The 16,510-nt window shown below is 52.3% G+C and overlaps 1 protein-coding gene across 2 annotated transcripts in view; it reads left to right on the top strand.

Moving 5' to 3' along the window:
- KCNJ12 (potassium inwardly rectifying channel subfamily J member 12) overlaps window positions 1-6,626 on the top strand; it is a 34,069-nt gene extending 27,443 nt beyond the window's left edge. For both annotated transcript variants that reach the window (XM_061345941.1, XM_061345946.1), the window contains exon 2: window positions 673-6,626. In XM_061345941.1, coding sequence (XP_061201925.1) covers window positions 831-2,120 — 1,290 coding nt within the window. In that variant the 5' untranslated portion in view covers window positions 673-830 and the 3' untranslated portion in view covers window positions 2,121-6,626. The remainder of the gene's footprint in view (window positions 1-672) is intronic.
- The last annotated feature ends 9,884 nt before the right edge of the window (window positions 6,627-16,510 follow it).

Genomic DNA, 16,510 nt, shown 5'->3' with positions numbered 1-16,510 from the left:
TCTGTGACCGTAGATGGCTCCGTGTCCCAATGGATGCGTTGGGAAAGTTGCTCCTCTGCCCCAAGCGAGTGCCTTCCCGGGGCCTTCTCCAACCGGCTGCACGTTGCCCGTGTCCTCTCCCATCCCTGGGCTGGGAGATGGAGGTTAAATCCACATCTCCCTGCGCTTTCCCTTGACCCCAGAAGAGCTGGTGCTCAGGAGGTCGGGCGGCCGCTGCTGCAATGTGCTGGGCAGCGGTCCATCTGGCACGGGCAATGTGAACTGATGGAGCTGCTTTCAGGAGTACCTTTATTGATATCTCTAAGGAGATATCTGCTGAGGAGAACGTCTTGGCCTCTCCGCTTTCCTCTCCAGCAGCCTGACCCTGTTCTGACAGCGGAGTTCATGTGAAAAGCGAAGGGGAAGAGATTCCAGTGCTACCCAAGGCTTTTCATCCCACAGATGCTCCATCTCCCCAGCAAGGTTTGCTCACTCGCTCTGTAGTATGAAAGAATGAACTCTAAGACCTTCTTCTTCCTCTTATGCCTAGGCATAAGAAGGAGAGTTAAGGCACTGTGGGGGGGGTCCTCATTCAACACGCAGCCACCCACCCCATCAGGCCCATGGCCAAACACCCCTTTGGGTACCTTTGGCATGAGAAGTAAGAGCCGTGTCTTTGTTTTCTCCTTGCAGAGCCTCTCACGGGATCAGCGTGGTGACGTGGCAGCCAAGACGTGGAAGCTTGGGACTCCTCTTCCACCGCAACAGAACTTGGGGGGTGGGCAGGGGTGGGCCAGGGGGACACTGGGTGTCGCAGGACCCTTCACCTTCACTGTGGGCTTGGCTCAGGGATGACTGCCGGCAGGGTCAACCCTTACAGCATCGTGTCCTCCGAGGAAGACGGGCTGAGGTTGACCACCATGCCAGGCATCAACGGCTTTGGCAATGGGAAAATCCACACCAGGAGGAAATGCAGGAACAGGTTTGTGAAGAAGAACGGTCAGTGCAACGTGGAGTTCACCAACATGGATGACAAGCCTCAGAGGTACATCGCGGACATGTTTACCACGTGCGTTGACATCCGCTGGAGGTATATGCTCTTGCTCTTTTCCTTGGCGTTCCTAGTGTCCTGGTTGTTGTTTGGGCTGATTTTCTGGCTAATTGCACTCATTCACGGAGACCTGGAAAACCCAGTTGGAGACGATACCTTCAAGCCTTGCGTTCTGCAGGTCAATGGCTTTGTGGCTGCTTTTCTGTTCTCCATCGAGACCCAAACGACTATTGGTTATGGCTTCCGCTGCGTGACGGAAGAGTGCCCGCTCGCGGTCTTCATGGTGGTGGTTCAGTCCATCGTGGGGTGTATAATTGACTCCTTCATGATTGGTGCAATAATGGCAAAGATGGCCAGGCCCAAAAAACGGGCCCAGACTTTACTTTTCAGCCATAACGCGGTAGTGGCAATGAGAGATGGGAAACTCTGCCTCATGTGGAGAGTTGGGAACCTCCGGAAAAGCCACATAGTAGAAGCCCACGTACGAGCTCAGCTAATTAAACCCAGGATCACAGAAGAAGGGGAGTACATACCACTTGACCAAATAGACATCGACGTGGGGTTTGATAAAGGCTTGGACCGTATCTTCTTGGTGTCTCCCATCACCATTCTCCACGAGATCAACGAAGACAGCCCCTTGTTCGGGATCAGCCGCCAGGACTTGGAGACGGACGACTTTGAGATCGTGGTCATTCTGGAAGGCATGGTGGAAGCCACCGCTATGACAACGCAAGCTCGGAGCTCCTACCTGGCCAGTGAGATCCTGTGGGGCCACCGCTTCGAGCCAGTCCTGTTCGAGGAGAAAAACCAGTACAAAGTAGACTATTCCCACTTCCACAAAACCTACGAGGTCCCGTCCACCCCTCGCTGCAGCGCCAAGGACTTGGTGGAGAACAAATTCCTGCTGTCCAGCACCAACTCCTTCTGCTACGAGAACGAGCTGGCCTTCATGAGCCGCGACGAGGAAGAGGAAGACGATGACAGCCGGGGTTTGGAGGAACTGAGCCCAGACAACAGGCATGAGTTCGACAGGCTGCAAGCCACGATAGCGTTGGATCAGCGGTCATACAGGAGGGAGTCGGAAATATGACTCTTGGTCCTTCCATTGACTTTTCCGAGGGTATTTTCTTTCCTCCTCTAATCTCTTCCCCTAAAACCCGCTCCAATTATGCAGAACAATGCAAGTGCCATAGGAATGCTTGAGAAATTAGTATCGTTCATAGTGTTCAGTTTCATCGCAATAACCACTGAGCGGTCTGCAGGAGGGGACGGCGGCAGGGCCACGACGCGGCTCCCGCGCCCGGTGCCCGCGGTGGGGCCGGTGGCTCTGGGGGGGATGGATGGATAGGTGATGGATGGGTGGATAATGGATAAAGGATGGAGAATGGATGGAGAGATGGATGGATGGATGGATGGATGGATGGATGGATGGATGGATGGATGGATGGATGGATGACAAGAGGAAGGTCAGTGGGGTGCGGGAAGGCGCTCACCCCACGTGCCCCCATGGGGCTTTGCTCTCCTTGCAGGGAAAGAGTTTTCTTGGACCCGAGATCCAAAAAGAGGAATTATCAGGAAACAAATCTTTCTCTTTTACTTATTTTTCCTTTAATTTTTAACTGAGCAGCAACAACAGCAACAAAATTGCTCCTTCCAACAGGCGGTCGGGTTCAGTTGCACAAGAACAACACTTGAAATACCATGCAACATTAACGTACTGCTTTTTAATTTGGGGAATAAAAGGGAGGGGAGTGAGAGGTGAGAAGGTTTTTAATTTTTTCACTGAAACTCTTTGGGAGACTGTTTACCAAAATAATAATAATAATAACAATAATAATAATAATAATATTAAATCTGAACAAAGTCATCCGGTATTTTATACACATGAACTAGGGAATGAATAAGCCACCAGGGTCCTTTGAGGGGGTGACTTGCTGGGCAGATTTAAGAGCTAGAAGCCAAGACTGCATCCAATTTTGGGGTGTTTTTTTTGCCACTGGCAATGGCTTCATAGGTAGAAAACAGATGTAAGTGGCTGGAGGTCCGTGGAAGCAAAAGCAAGTGGCATAATGACTGGCAAAGGGAAGTTAAAACCAGACAGAGGGAAGCATTGCAAACACAGCAATGAGCCAGTTTCAGGAAATGCTGATCTTTAGGGTGGAAATGGGGCGTGCGGCATCAGCTGCTGAAGCGTTGGGTCTCCCCCAGCATCTCCGATGGGGAATTCATGAGTTTCGCCATAACTGGGACAAAACAGTGAAAAGCACAAAAAGGAGAGTGGAAAGCTCTCAAGATTGGGTATTTCCCCCCTTTTCCAACCAATTTGGTTATTTTCTCCTTTGAAAAACTCATTTCAAACGTGGAAACCGATGTGACAGTCATCATGTTGGGTTGCACTTCTTCTAGCACAGGAGCTGTCCCTGTGCCAGGCTGGGATTTAAGAATTCCCCATTCACTGGAGAGTCCTGCTTCAGAGACAGATGCTTTCCCTAAACCAACTGAGGCCAGTCAAAAGCAACCACCCTGTCTAGCACTTCAACCCATCCCTGTGTCCCAGCCTTGAAGTGGATTGTGCCTTAGAGATGCAAACTCATCCCACACCAAGCCCTCCTCTGCCGTATCCTGCTTGCATCCCTCTGCAGGGTGATGTCCCCTTTACTCTGCCTCTGTGGCAGTGTCCTCATCCCACTGTGTGCTGTGGTTTAGGCTGGCCTTGGTGGCACGCTGGTTTAGCTTTTGCTAAGGCAAAGCAACCCCATGCATGGGAAGCCTTGACTCTTGCCCTGTTCCCTGCCTTTGCAAGAGGGAAGGAGTTGGGAATAGGCAAGTTGCGTTCCCTCCATCCAGGCTGTGCTGCTCATTGGTGCTCTGGGAGCCAAAACCTGGCTCTCTGCTCCCTGTGGCTGTGGGAAAGGCTTTGGTATCCACAGGCATCCTGCACCCAACCCTGGGTGTGGAGCCCCATAGCACCCATCCTTGGGGATAAGGTGTTGAGAGCCGGGTCCCTGTCAGTGTGACAGGGTCCTGGTGCTTCTCTCCCCAAGGCCCCCATCAGGAAAGCCGTGTCCTGGCATTACATCTTGCTGTGGCATGTCCAAATCTCGGTGGCAAATGCAAGGTTTGTCCTGTGTCCTCATCCCCATCGTGTAAAGGGCTCTGGGGAGCAGCTTCCCCAGTGCCCCCTTTTCCCTGTGTCCCCAAACATCACGTCTCATCGTTTGGCTGCGGGAAAGGGACCAGGACATCATCCCTGCAGTTCCTAACAGCATCCATCACCACCACCACCCCACATTGCCCACCATGGGGCTGCCCTAAAAGCCAGCCACTGGGAGAAAACATCCCCGGGGGTAGCACTGGGAGCCCCAAAAGCAGGGACACACAGGGATATGCCATTGAGCTCTGGCCACAACATAAGTGTTTCTAAGGCAGGGAACGTGGATGCCATCCCATCACCGATCCCTTTGCTGCTGGGGGGGATGGTTTTCCCACCTGCTTTTTGCACCATAGCATCCGGGGGGGTGGGAATGATGGAAAAGGGGGGCAGAGAGATTGTGTGTGCGCACTACCTATTTATTTTTTTAAGATGATGCTTTTAAGTGGTTTAGGTTCTTTTGAATAAATACTTATTATTATACAAACAAAAGGTGCACATCTTGCTGCTGTAGGGTTCTCAGAGGGTTCCTTTCTTTATAAATATATATATATATCTCACAGTAAATATTTGTATAAAACAACAGAAGGAAAAAAATAGAGATGTCTTTAAGTAAATTATTGCTTTTAAAGAAACTTCTATGACTGTACAGTGTTACCTGGGAGAATAGGATAATATATACAGATGTATTTTTCAACTGCTGCTTAGGAAGATGTGAACCGGGGCGGGAAGTGCCCATGGATGGGGGGTTCGGACCCTTCCCGGCCCCTGTTCACATACCCCCTTCCCCATTCCCCCACTAGTGAGGATCTAGCTCTGGCGAGTTGTCATATATATACTGTATAGTCCTCGTCCTGGCCATGGACCACGCTGGTACATAGTGTATAAACATTATTTTTGCCTACCTGTGAGTGCTCTGAGCTATTGGTCTTCTTTCTTACCATCAGGGAGCATTGGGGCAGCTGCCCAGGGGGGGACTGGAATCACATGGATTGTTAAAGAATGAAGGAGGGAGTGGAAAAATGCCCCAAAGCGGTGTTTGGTTGGCATTTGGGTTCCAATGAGGGGTTGGAAAGGCACAGGGATGCTCGTGGGGTGTGGGGTTTGGTGTTGGTCACCCAAGGGATGGAGCGGGATCCCAGTGGGAAGGGGATTAAAGGAGAGTGGGGGGACATGCTCCCCTTGAACCAGGCATCAGCCATTTCCTCCAAGCTGAGGCCGCTCCATCCATGGAGTTAACTCCAGCGTTACACTTGATCCTTGGAGGATGGCAGGAGGCCGAGAAAGGCAAGAGCCGCTAATCCTCTTGGCCAGCATCCCATAAGGATTGCCCTCGGCTGGGGGCTTGGAGCATCCTCCAGCACCAGCCATGGGGACAAAGAGCTAGACCTCTGCTGCTCCCACTTGGCTTCACCCCCCCAAAATACACCAGTGAGAGCAGAAAGCAACCGCATCCCTGTGCCCCAAACCCCCTGGATCGGAAGAGCATCCTCTGCCCATGGGAGACCCGGGCAGAAGATCCCCAGGGCTGGAAGCCGTTGGGATGAGCCTTAGCTTCTCATAACCGAATTTAGTGCACTTAGTCTTCTTTTAGGGCTGGGACAATCACTTAGTGCTTAACCTTTCGCGATTCGGTGCCTGCTTGACCTTCAAACCTTTTGTAGGAGATGAATCCAGAGCCACCTTTTCTATCTTTAATAAGGCAGAACAAATACGGTTATTTTTAAACCCTCCTGCTCTTTCCTTTCCTCTCGTGCTGACAACCAAAAGAATCCCCAGTGTGTTTCCCTTCCATCTTCCATTTCTTTCACACTGAAATGAGCGTGTGGCAGCCGGGTTTGGCGTTCCAGCTGGATCCTGCTCTCTTACCCCCCCCCCCAATTCAGGAATGCTGCCATGGTGGGGTTGGCACAGGGCAGGATCTGGTTGTGTTATGAGCAGGGAGGGGACATGGGGACAGCACCCAACCTGATGCCACCCATCGCTGAGCACATCTGTGCTGCTGCCCGCTCCTGGGGCTCCATCATTCCTCCATCGCATATGGGGCTGGTGCTCCTCCAGGCTTGATCCCACAGGGCTTGGGGACCGAGGCCCAGCACCAGTTCACATGGGCAGGTTGGCAACTGGGAGCATTGGTTTCCCAGGGGTAAAAGGCCAAGTCGCTGGGGTGATGGTGATGTGCAGCAATAGATGAGCTGATGGATGCAATGAAGTATCTGTACCTTTTTCACCTCTGGTGTTTCTCTGTCTCATTGCACATATATTTGAGATATATGTGTCAATGTATATATATATTTGTAAAATGTATTTCAGATGACAAAACTGGCCAATTTTATGTTATTTTAAATATATTATATATATTATATATAAGAGTCTCCAAAAGATATAAATAGACTAGAGAAAATAATATAAATATGTAATAAATGTATTTTGATCTATTTAAAATCCCTCGCGTCATGCTGTGTATTTTAAAGATCACAGGGAAGTGTCTGCCTGGAGCAAACTTCAGACGTGGTTTCAAGCCTCTCAGTTGTCCCACATATATGTGCAGAAAACTTGGTGCAAGACTTGGGGGCCAGCGGGACAACCAGAGATGCTTCAGGAGCCTTTTAGGTCCATCCTGCTGCCTCTAGGTAGGAGCAGGAGCGCCACATCCATGTGTATCCTGTTATCCTGCAGGTGAGGATAGCTTTATCTCTCTGCGGAAGGAGCTGCAGGGATGCTCAGTGGGATGGGGGCTCTGCAGGGTCCCCGCACAGCCCCATAATGTGGGTACCATTTGCCCTGCTGCTCCGATGGGCTTTTGCCAGGGGACGGGATCGCAGCAGCTCAGCCATGCAGGGAGCCCGGAGATGGGAAAATGCCTCTGGAGCCTAGGCAGAAAGAGCGCAGTCATCCGAGACTGACCCAACAAATCTTCCCAAAGCGACCTTGGTTCCCCTTGGGCTCCATTAGGATCTATTTCCTATGGTTGTCACCTCCTTCAGGACCTCAGGGGACATCACACCCTGTCCAAGTGACAGTTTAAATGTCTTTAATGGTATGTCACGGCCGAAGGAAAGCAGGCTACGAGTGTGTGGGATGCTATTTATGGAGAGGTTAATGGCCTGGTGGACACAGAGCCCGTGGGTTTGCCATCCTGGATATTCCTCCTGGCTTTTGCACCTGGAAATGGGGATCATGGACCAAGATAACCTGGAGAAACTATTCAGCATCATTTCTCAGGCTTCTTATGGGTCTGAATCTGAGTCAGGCGACCAGTCACCGGTAGCTTCCACCCATCAGTAATGTTCAGCTGGATCCCATCAGCTCCATCCCTTACCCCATAAAGGAGATTTTTACTCATTAAAAGAAAATCACTGCCATCCACTCACTCTAATCACCAAAGACAGGGCCAGGGTTAAGCATGATTGAAGAGCACAGCACGTTTAATTTCTCAAAGGGGGAGACTGAGAGGTGACTTGATTACAGCATTTGTCACGGGGAGAATACACTGGTACAAGGAGGTAACTTAATCTACCAGGGAAAGGCATAATAACCACCTCTTCCTGGAAGCTGAAGCCAGACAAATCTATCTTGGAAATAAGGAGTGATCTTTTAATAATGATTAGCTATTAGAACAAGCTACCAATCTCTGTCTCTTAATGCCTTTAAATCTGGACCAGATGCTTTTCTGGAAGCTTTTCTCCTGCTGAGGACAGGAGAGGGGGTTATTGGGGAATGTAAGGGCCTGTTACAGGAGGTGAGATGGAGAAAAGCTCCCTGCTCTCCTTCAAAACACAGGCTGGATGTCAGAAAGGAAAATGCCAGGGATAACACAGGGGATGCTCTTGCAAGGCCCCGGCAGCATCTCTCCTGGGGACAAGCATCATCCCGCGTAGCAGCTTCCCAAAGCTGCTGGACCATTTGCTTTGCCGTTGGCAGTGACTCTTCACACAGCAGTTTGCACTACAAAACCCATCATTTCGTTGTGGAAGCATTTAATGATAAGCCAGCAGCTCCCCAGGGACTGCTCCCACTGCCTCCAGAATTCCTCCCTCAGTAGCAGAAATCCCCATGGAGCCAAGCTGGCGCTGGCACAAGGGGAAAAGCGCTACCAGGACGTTCAGTCCTTGCTTTATTTGCACTCTGATCATCACTGTCCTCGGGGTTTAGAGCTAAACTCACGGGCTGTGGTGGTGGCCAGGATCAGTGGGGATGGAAAGGCAGGGAAGGACTTTCCTTACCCCACATAAGCATGGCCAGGGATGCTAAGGCTGAGGTCAGGGCTGTTTCTTGGCTGGCAAAGCCCACTTTTAGTACTCAAGATATCTTCAAATGCTTAAACCCTCTCTAAACTCAGCATTCCACCAGCTCTCACCTCTTTCCCTTTGGCTTCAGGGGGCCAAGGCATCTCTGTGTACCCTTGCTGAGGTTTTTGGCCTCCCCAAAAGCAGGGTATCTTTTCATCAATTTGGATGTGTTTGGCTCAAACATACCACCACCAAAATCTGGGTGGGCCAACCCCTCTTTATCAGTGGGCAGAGGGGCTGTGAGCTCTAGATTCCCATCAGGATGGAGCTGGAATGCAGTTACGTGCTGTGTCTTGGTGCCACGGTGCCACGCAGGGAGGGCACCACACTGGTCTGACTCCTGAACTGGTGCGGATTGGTGCTGCCACTCTCCGAACCAAATTCCCAGTGTTTCCTAACAAATCAGCCATGCTAAGGCCTCGCACCACATCTCAGAGGGGTGGAGGCAGGAACCTTGCCCCGGTCCTGCTGGAGATGCTGCTCCTCCACCCATCCTGATGCATCCTCTCCTGCCTGCTTCAAGAAGCTCAGACCCCACAAATCCCCCCAAGCTTGTTCCTTTGCCCACCTGATTTGCCCCAGCACCATCCCGGGTGGCCGGGAGCAGCTCAGGTACCGCAGGGCGATACCCAGGGATGCTCGGTTGTCTCCGGGGTAACCATAGTAACGGAGCAGCATCTCTGCTCTCCTGCTGGCAATTTGCTTTTCCATCTTGCATTAAGGTGGACCCTTTCCTACTCTTTTCTCCCACTACACCTGCCCTGGAGAGCAACACCAATGGCTCTCCCACCGAGGGGCTGGCTCCCCAGCTCCTCGTGTCACATCCAACCCCATCCCATGGTGGGTTTCATCCCACTGCACAACGGGATACGGACAAGGAGCCAGCCACCGGCATACCTGCACGGAGACCAGGAAGGCAGCAGCTGGAGTTTCTCCTTAACACAGATTTAGAAGCATGAGTGGGACAAAATTAGGGGTTTCCTTGCACTTGTTGTTAAAAGGTCACTGTCAAGGCTAAAAACCTTGAATATTTCCCTTTTTTTCACCCCCCTCTTCATTGTAAAAGGTCTCTTTAGTAATAACATTCCAGCTCATGAATATGGATCGGATGGGATTGCTGAATGCAATTATCACCTGTTAAGCGCTTTGCTCACCTTTCACATTTCCTCCCGCTGGCAGAAGGCAAACACATGAGTCAGCGTCCCTTTTCCTGTCGGTTTTAGGCAGTTTTGGTGACAAGCCGGCGTGAATCAGCACAACGCTGCCGAGTTCGGGTCGCAAGCACTCGCCACGATGATGCTCTCGGAGGAAAACAGTGATTTAAAGGAGGTGAAGGAAACCCCTGTTCCTGACACTGGGTTTTGAGGGAGAAAACAACCCCAAATGGACACATTTGGAGTCAAACTGGGCACTGTGGTGCTGCTTGAAGGAAAGGTGGGATATTAAGGTTGTGGATGGAGAGGGAAGAGGAGGTTTGTCCTAGAGCATCACCCCTTCCCCAGCCAGTCCGTGCTTCCCCTCCTCTTCCCCTGCAGCTAGCACATTTATTTTGGCGATACCTCATTAAGGTGCAATTAATTAACACTTAACCCCCTCTTCCCCAGCGCTTTGTGATGACCTCAAGCATCACTCCTGGGACATTTCTCCCTAACCCTAACCCAGCATCCCTGCTCAGCATCCACACGGGGTCTGCGTGCGGAGCGCCGGACACACAGGGATGCGCGTTAGAGGAGAGGGACGACCCTAAAAGCCTGTTACTGGGTGGGCAGGGGGGTGGCATCCACCACCTCGTGGGCTTGTGTCCGTTTGGGTTCGTGGGTCTGACTCAGCCCCAGATGGTTGCTGCGAGCACTTATATAACGGCGTGTTTTGGTGGGGGCCGGGTGCGCGGCGAGGAGGTGGGCGCGGAGGCGACGGAGGGAACAGAGCTAAAGATAAGCCTTGGAGCTCTGACAGCGCTGTGCCAGGCCCTGCGGGAGCTGCAGGGGGAAAAAGGCTGCTGGGGACCGGGCATTGAGATCCCCATCCCACCTGCACAGTGCCTGTAGCCAAGGGGAAACAGCTTCGCATCCTGCTGCCAGCCGCTGCATCCTCCTCCCTGGTACCCACCTCACTGGGTGCTCAACCACTGCTCTTCCTTCCCAGCACACAAACAGATCCCAAACTATCCCTGTTCCTTAAAATAGGTTTTATCCCCCCCACAGTGTTTCATGGCCTGGGTGCAGCAGGGAAGGAATTTTGCCTGCTTGTAGGACTGAACCTACCTACATCCTTCACCTCCATCACTCCCTCCTTCCCTCTTGTACCTCTGCTTCACTAGTGACTGCTGAGCAGCATGATCAGAACAGAAAACTGATGTTAAAGGGATGTTTTGGGACGTTCTGGCCTCTGTAGAAGTCTCCTCCTTTTGTTCAGTTTATGAATTCCATGTAAACAGAAGGATGATCCTTGTTTTATGGGAGTTTTATTTTAACGCTCTGGAGATTTGCTAAATAAAACTATTGCAATATGAGGGATGTGCTGGGTGTGATGGCTTTTCCCAAGTGGGGGCTTGGGCCAAAGGATTTATAACTTGAGATCCTGCTCCATGGGTGGGTGCTGCACATCCCTCAGCACCAGGGTTAACCACAGACCCCCAGGGATGGCTTCTGTTTGGCTGGAGCTACCCTCCAGCGCATCCTTCCCCAATCCCAGTGGGGCTGAACAGGGATTTCATTCCCAAACTCCTTTTTTGCCTCACATAAGGCCTAGCACATGGGTACAGGGACAAGCCCAAGAATCATAGAGTCATGGAATCAGAGAATAAGAGAATCAACCAGGTTGGAAAAGACCTTTAGGATCATCAAGTCCAACCATAATCGACAACTGCCAATCTACACTAAACCATGATGCTTACAAGAAGCCTTGGAGGCCGTTTGCAAGCCCTGGAGCAACACAGATCCCTGTGATCCCAGAGGGGATAATGATGGCCAAAGGTCCCCACTGCAGGAGGGATGGAGAAGATCTCTGGCCATGCCCCGGTGATGGGGACCGTATGGACCTCCCTATGACAGCATCATTGTGATGCTGGGTGTGGAGGCGATGGCAAGAACAGGAGCTTGGTGTCAGCAGGAGGAGCTGTGGCTGGGAGCAGCACTCAGATGGAAGGGGAAGGCCACAGCTCCTGATATTTAGGAGGAAGATGGAATAAATCCCTTTGAAACAATGTTAGGGGGGAGAAGCTTGGATCTGGGCTCCCATCAGTGATGGGTTTGCAGAGAGCTGCTGCCTATGCTGGATGGGAGCAGAGAGGGGTATTGTATCCACAAGGTTGGGGTGACAGAGGTGGCACCCAACACATTGAGGGCTAGTGGTGGCCATGGTGGTGGTGGTGGGGTCGGGCGGTTGCCAGCGCAGGCAGTGAGTGCCTGGATGCCCCATCCCATGCAGGTCTCTGCATGTTTCCCCATGCAGGGCAGGTCTCCATCCCAGCTGCAGAGAGGGCTGGGTTTATAGGGAGCAGAAATGTGGGGATTACTCTGCCGGAGTCTGACCAGCCAAAAATTGTTAAAAATCAGAATATCCGTAGCTCAAATCCAGCTTAAAAGTCAACCCAATCATCCGAACCATCTGCCTCGCCACTGGAGATAATACTACTTTTATTGTTTCCATAAGCTGCTAAGCAGCTTTGCAGCAAGAAAAGCCTTCTCTGCTGGGACATTCGCTGTGGTGGGACAGTACCGGGGCAGCCAGGCCCTGCTGGGATGGGGAAGCAGGGTAGGAGGGTGGAGGATGCTGCACAGGGATGGGGTTTATTGCATTGCTCCTCAGTGGGGATAACTGCTCCCAGCCAGCTGCAATCACCTGCCCTGGAAACCCACTGATGGAAGGAGGAGCTGCAGCACCATCTTTCCTCTAAGACACCCCATGTCCTGGAGGATATGGGGTATGTGACAGCCTGTAACGGAGCTGTCCTTGCTGCCCTTATCCCAGAGGTATTATCGGCCTGCCCAAGCAGCCAGCCCAAACCATGAGCTTCCCATCTGCAAGCCCTCCCTGGCAGCAGGACAGAGGGACCAGCCTGCTCTGCCTCATCTAGAGCCTGTATTGTCAAAGCGAAGCAGCATCCATGCTGTTCACTCTCTCCCAAACCACCATCCGTCTCCCAAGACCCCACTCCACTATCACCTCCATCACTATCACCTCTAAGGTGATATAAACTGATGTCTCTATTCCCACCTGCAGCTTCTCCAGGTGACAAAAGCATCGTCTATCACGGCCTTAACTGACACCCTTCCTGACATATAAACACCCCCTTAGCCCAGGGATTGCAAACCAGGATATGCATGGGTATGGAAAAGTCTAAGTCACATTATTTCCCCCAGCCTGAGAGAGCAAGACCATGTGCTCAGGTTGAAGATGTGTCCGGGGTGGAAAAATACACCATTGTCTGAGTTTGTATTGGTGAAATAAGGGGACGAACATGAAATCACCCCAGAGTCACTTACATTATACATTCACGCTGGCATCTGGATGCTCCTCCTGGATGAGTATGTTTAGCAAGGCTATTATCCCATGGGAAGACATACCTAAACCAAAACCGAGTTCTCCCCACATGGAAACAAGGAAGGAGAAAGCTGTTAAATCAGCAACCAACGGGAAACCTCACTTCTAAAGATCACCCAGCTCTTGCTTTGTCTTATTCCAAGTGCCTGGCAGCGAGCTGGCCCTTCTTTTCCCCTGGAAGAGCCAGAGCGTTGCCAGCTCACATGAGTCTGTTGTGGGATTCACTACCTCCGCTGCAGAGCCGCAGCTCCCGGAGCCATGTGTTGAGAGGAGTCACCATTCCCACCTGGAAAATGCTTTTGCAGCTCACATGGAACATGTCCCTCAGCAAAGCACAACAACTGGGGGTGAGGGGCATGTCTCTGGCAAGACTGGTTCTGGTTTTATTCCTCCTCTTGATGCTTGGCCTTTCTGTGGTACCCAGAGCGCTGGGGATGTCTGCATCCTTCCCCATCACCTAACCTCTACCTGGGGCTTGCCTTGGGGACCTGGCTTGCAGCTGCCAAAGCCACATCACTCCCTTTTTATTAGGGAGAGCTGCAATTAGAGGAACAGCAGAGTGAGAGGGGAAGCCCTGACCTGTCAGCCTTGGCTGCAAGGTCCCTGACACCTTCCCTAACAAGCCCAGAAAGACTTCACCTTGAGCGTGACAGTCCAGTGACTCGGGTACAAGTCAGTGCCCTGGGACAAATCCTGCCTGGATGCACTTTGCATTCAACACAGCAGCTCCTGTGAGCTCAATGTCCACAGAATCCTATCCAGCAGAGCAGCCTGGTAATTTTCCCTGTGGAAAGACTGAGGGATGATATCACAGGTTTACTTCTGTGCATGTCTGTGTGCTTTCTCTGCATGTGCTTTCTCCCCATTCCATTCTGCAAATGCAGCCCTTTACGGTACTTTGTGCCTGCATCCCTTCCGCTGAGTGTTTCAGTCCCATGGATGAACACAGGCTCTTTGATCTCAACATCAGAGATATCCAGACATGGTGATCCACAGCTGGGAAGCACCAGCAGGGTCAGTCCCTCGGAGCTGTGTGCGCCTCAACGCAACTGTTGCCGGAGGGGTCTGTAGGTTTCCATATGCCACAAGCCATAAAGCATCCTCTGGAGGCCCTGCATCGGCATAAATCATCTGTTGCACACATGACAACAAGCCACAGGAACCACAGGGAGCAGCAGGAGATGCTGGGATCCTCACCGTGTCCCTGCTGCAAGAGAACTCAGCCGTGAGCTCCCAACATGGGCAGTGCAGGGCTGGCACAGGGAGCTGCTCCCGCTCTGCCCATCCTCATCCTCCTGCTGCAAGAGGGATTCGCTGCTCAGGGCTGCATTGAGCAGGTCCCTGACTGACAGTGCTGTGCCCGGGCTGAGATCCCACCGGTGCCATTTCCGAGATGCTGGCAAGCATCCCCTCAAGAGGAAAGAAGCTCAGCCAAGCCTGCAATGACCTGCTGGGGTAAGGTAGGCTCCTTCCACTCCTGCATCATGTGCTTTGGCTTTACATAAAAGGGGACTCTTTGCAGGGTGGCCTGACCCACAGAGGATGACATTGGCAATGTGCTGCTCACAGAGCACAGCTTGAGTGTTCCCGGGGTCAGGGTGAGCCCCATCCTTTGCTACAGAGCACTTGGATCCCTTTGAAGTCAGGCTGGACCCATGTGTCGAGTCACAGGACAGGGTTCAGGGCTGTTGATGCACATCAAGTGATGCTCCCAGTGCCTTCAGCACTGCCTGCACAGCACCCTGCTCCTCTCCTCATCCCCTGCCTGAGAAGTTAAGGTCTTGTTCCTTATGTTCCTATGGTGCCACTTGCTGAACTAACCCCCGGACCCCCACATGCCCCATCTCCCATAGGCCCCAGTGCAGCTCTGCTCCCTCTCCAGCACAGAAGCCTGTACACTCCTCAGACTCAATGGGGATTCACTCTCTCTTCACACCCTGCTGGGAAACAGAAGCTTCCAGGGACGCAGGTTGTTCCTAGCGGATGGAGAAAGCAGGGGGTCACACTCACCTCCAAGAAGGGGCTCTGTTGAGGTTGTGGATGGAGCTGGAATGGTTTCTTATGTGCAGGGTCTCCCTGCATGGCCAAGGATGCTGGGAGCCAGTGGGGCATCCCTGAACCCCAGCTCTGAGCGGTTTGGTTGCACAGCTGACCATTGGGAATGCACCAGATGCCCATGGCATTGAAAGGAAATACCCCATCCCACCATTCCTCAGACCAAGCAGGACTCTGAACCCAAATCCTGCCCCCAGCCCCTGTGTCATGGTGCTTTCTGAAGCTCAGATTGCCTTGGTGTGCCCCAGGGACCCTCAGCATTGATCGGTATGTCAAAGACTGTCCAGATTTGGCTGCCTTGCCAAGGTTATCTCAGTCACCTCTGCCAGGCTGACTGCTCCTTTGGGACAGCATGGAGTTCTTAGACCCTGCTCAAACACAACCCAGTGTGGAAACCCTATGGAAGGAGGCAAGCTCAGAGATGGAGACACCACACTGGTCCTTGGGAAGCTGGGCTTCCCCATCTCTGCCACAGTCATAGAAGCAGAGAACAGTTAGGGTTGGAAAGGACCTTAATACCATCCAGTTCCAACCCCCTGCCATGGGCAGGGATGCCTCACCCTAGGCCATATCGCCCCAGTCTCCTTGGTCACCTCCCTTAATGCCTACGATCCCATCAGACACTGGTTTCCAGCTCCCAATCCGCAGTCACTGGTTTTGATTCCGGCTCTCAGCCAGGCCAAGCAGGATCCTTCACCCACGCGATGGTACCCAGAGCGTGCTCAGCCAAGAGACAAGGATCCAGGAGTGCGGGTGCATCCCCCTGCCCACCGATCCCTGCTCCCTGCTCCATGGACACGTGCACACGCGGCAGCAGGATGGGCGATGCCAAGCGCTCCTCAGGCACCGTCACCTGATCTCCACAACCCATTCCAAGCCATTCCCGGACAAAAATAAACCCGGGAGCGCTGCAGCGGAGCCGCTCTGGCACCGAGGGCCCAGGCTGAAGCCATTGTTCCAGTGAGCGTGCTGGTTCCAGTGACTGATCCGGGAGCAATGCACATATTCCCCTCGTGGCTCCCCATCTTCCTGCTGCAGAGAAACAGGAGCGGGTGAACAGAAAAGGATGTGCTTTTCCCTCTACTGTATGACTTCTCTTGTTGATGGAAGGTTCCCTCCTTGCAGGCCAGGCCAAAGCTTCCACAGGGATTGGCTTTTTCCTTGGAAGTTCCTATTTGTTTAAATTAAAAGGCCAAAAAATCTCCCTTGCATCCTGAAAATTGGAAGCCTGAAGCTCCATCTCCCCCCGTTCTGGCAGAGCACCTCACCCCTGCGGTGCAGCAGCATCTTTTTGCTACGTCAAACTGGCATCTCCTCGCAGCTACAGCAGTGCTTCCAGCCATGTAAAGCAATAGCCATGGTGGGGCAGGCTGAGACCTGCCAAACTCATTTCACTCCTAAGTCGGTGCTAACACTCAATGCAGTAGCTGTGGTTTT

Source organism: Neopsephotus bourkii, unplaced genomic scaffold, assembly GCF_033783945.1.
Source record: "Neopsephotus bourkii isolate Nb327-2 ecotype Australia unplaced genomic scaffold, CSIRO-AGI_Nbou_v1 NB_39, whole genome shotgun sequence".
Classification (NCBI taxonomy): domain Eukaryota; kingdom Metazoa; phylum Chordata; class Aves; order Psittaciformes; family Psittacidae; genus Neopsephotus; species Neopsephotus bourkii.
This window is presented reverse-complemented; position numbering and strand designations above follow the sequence as displayed.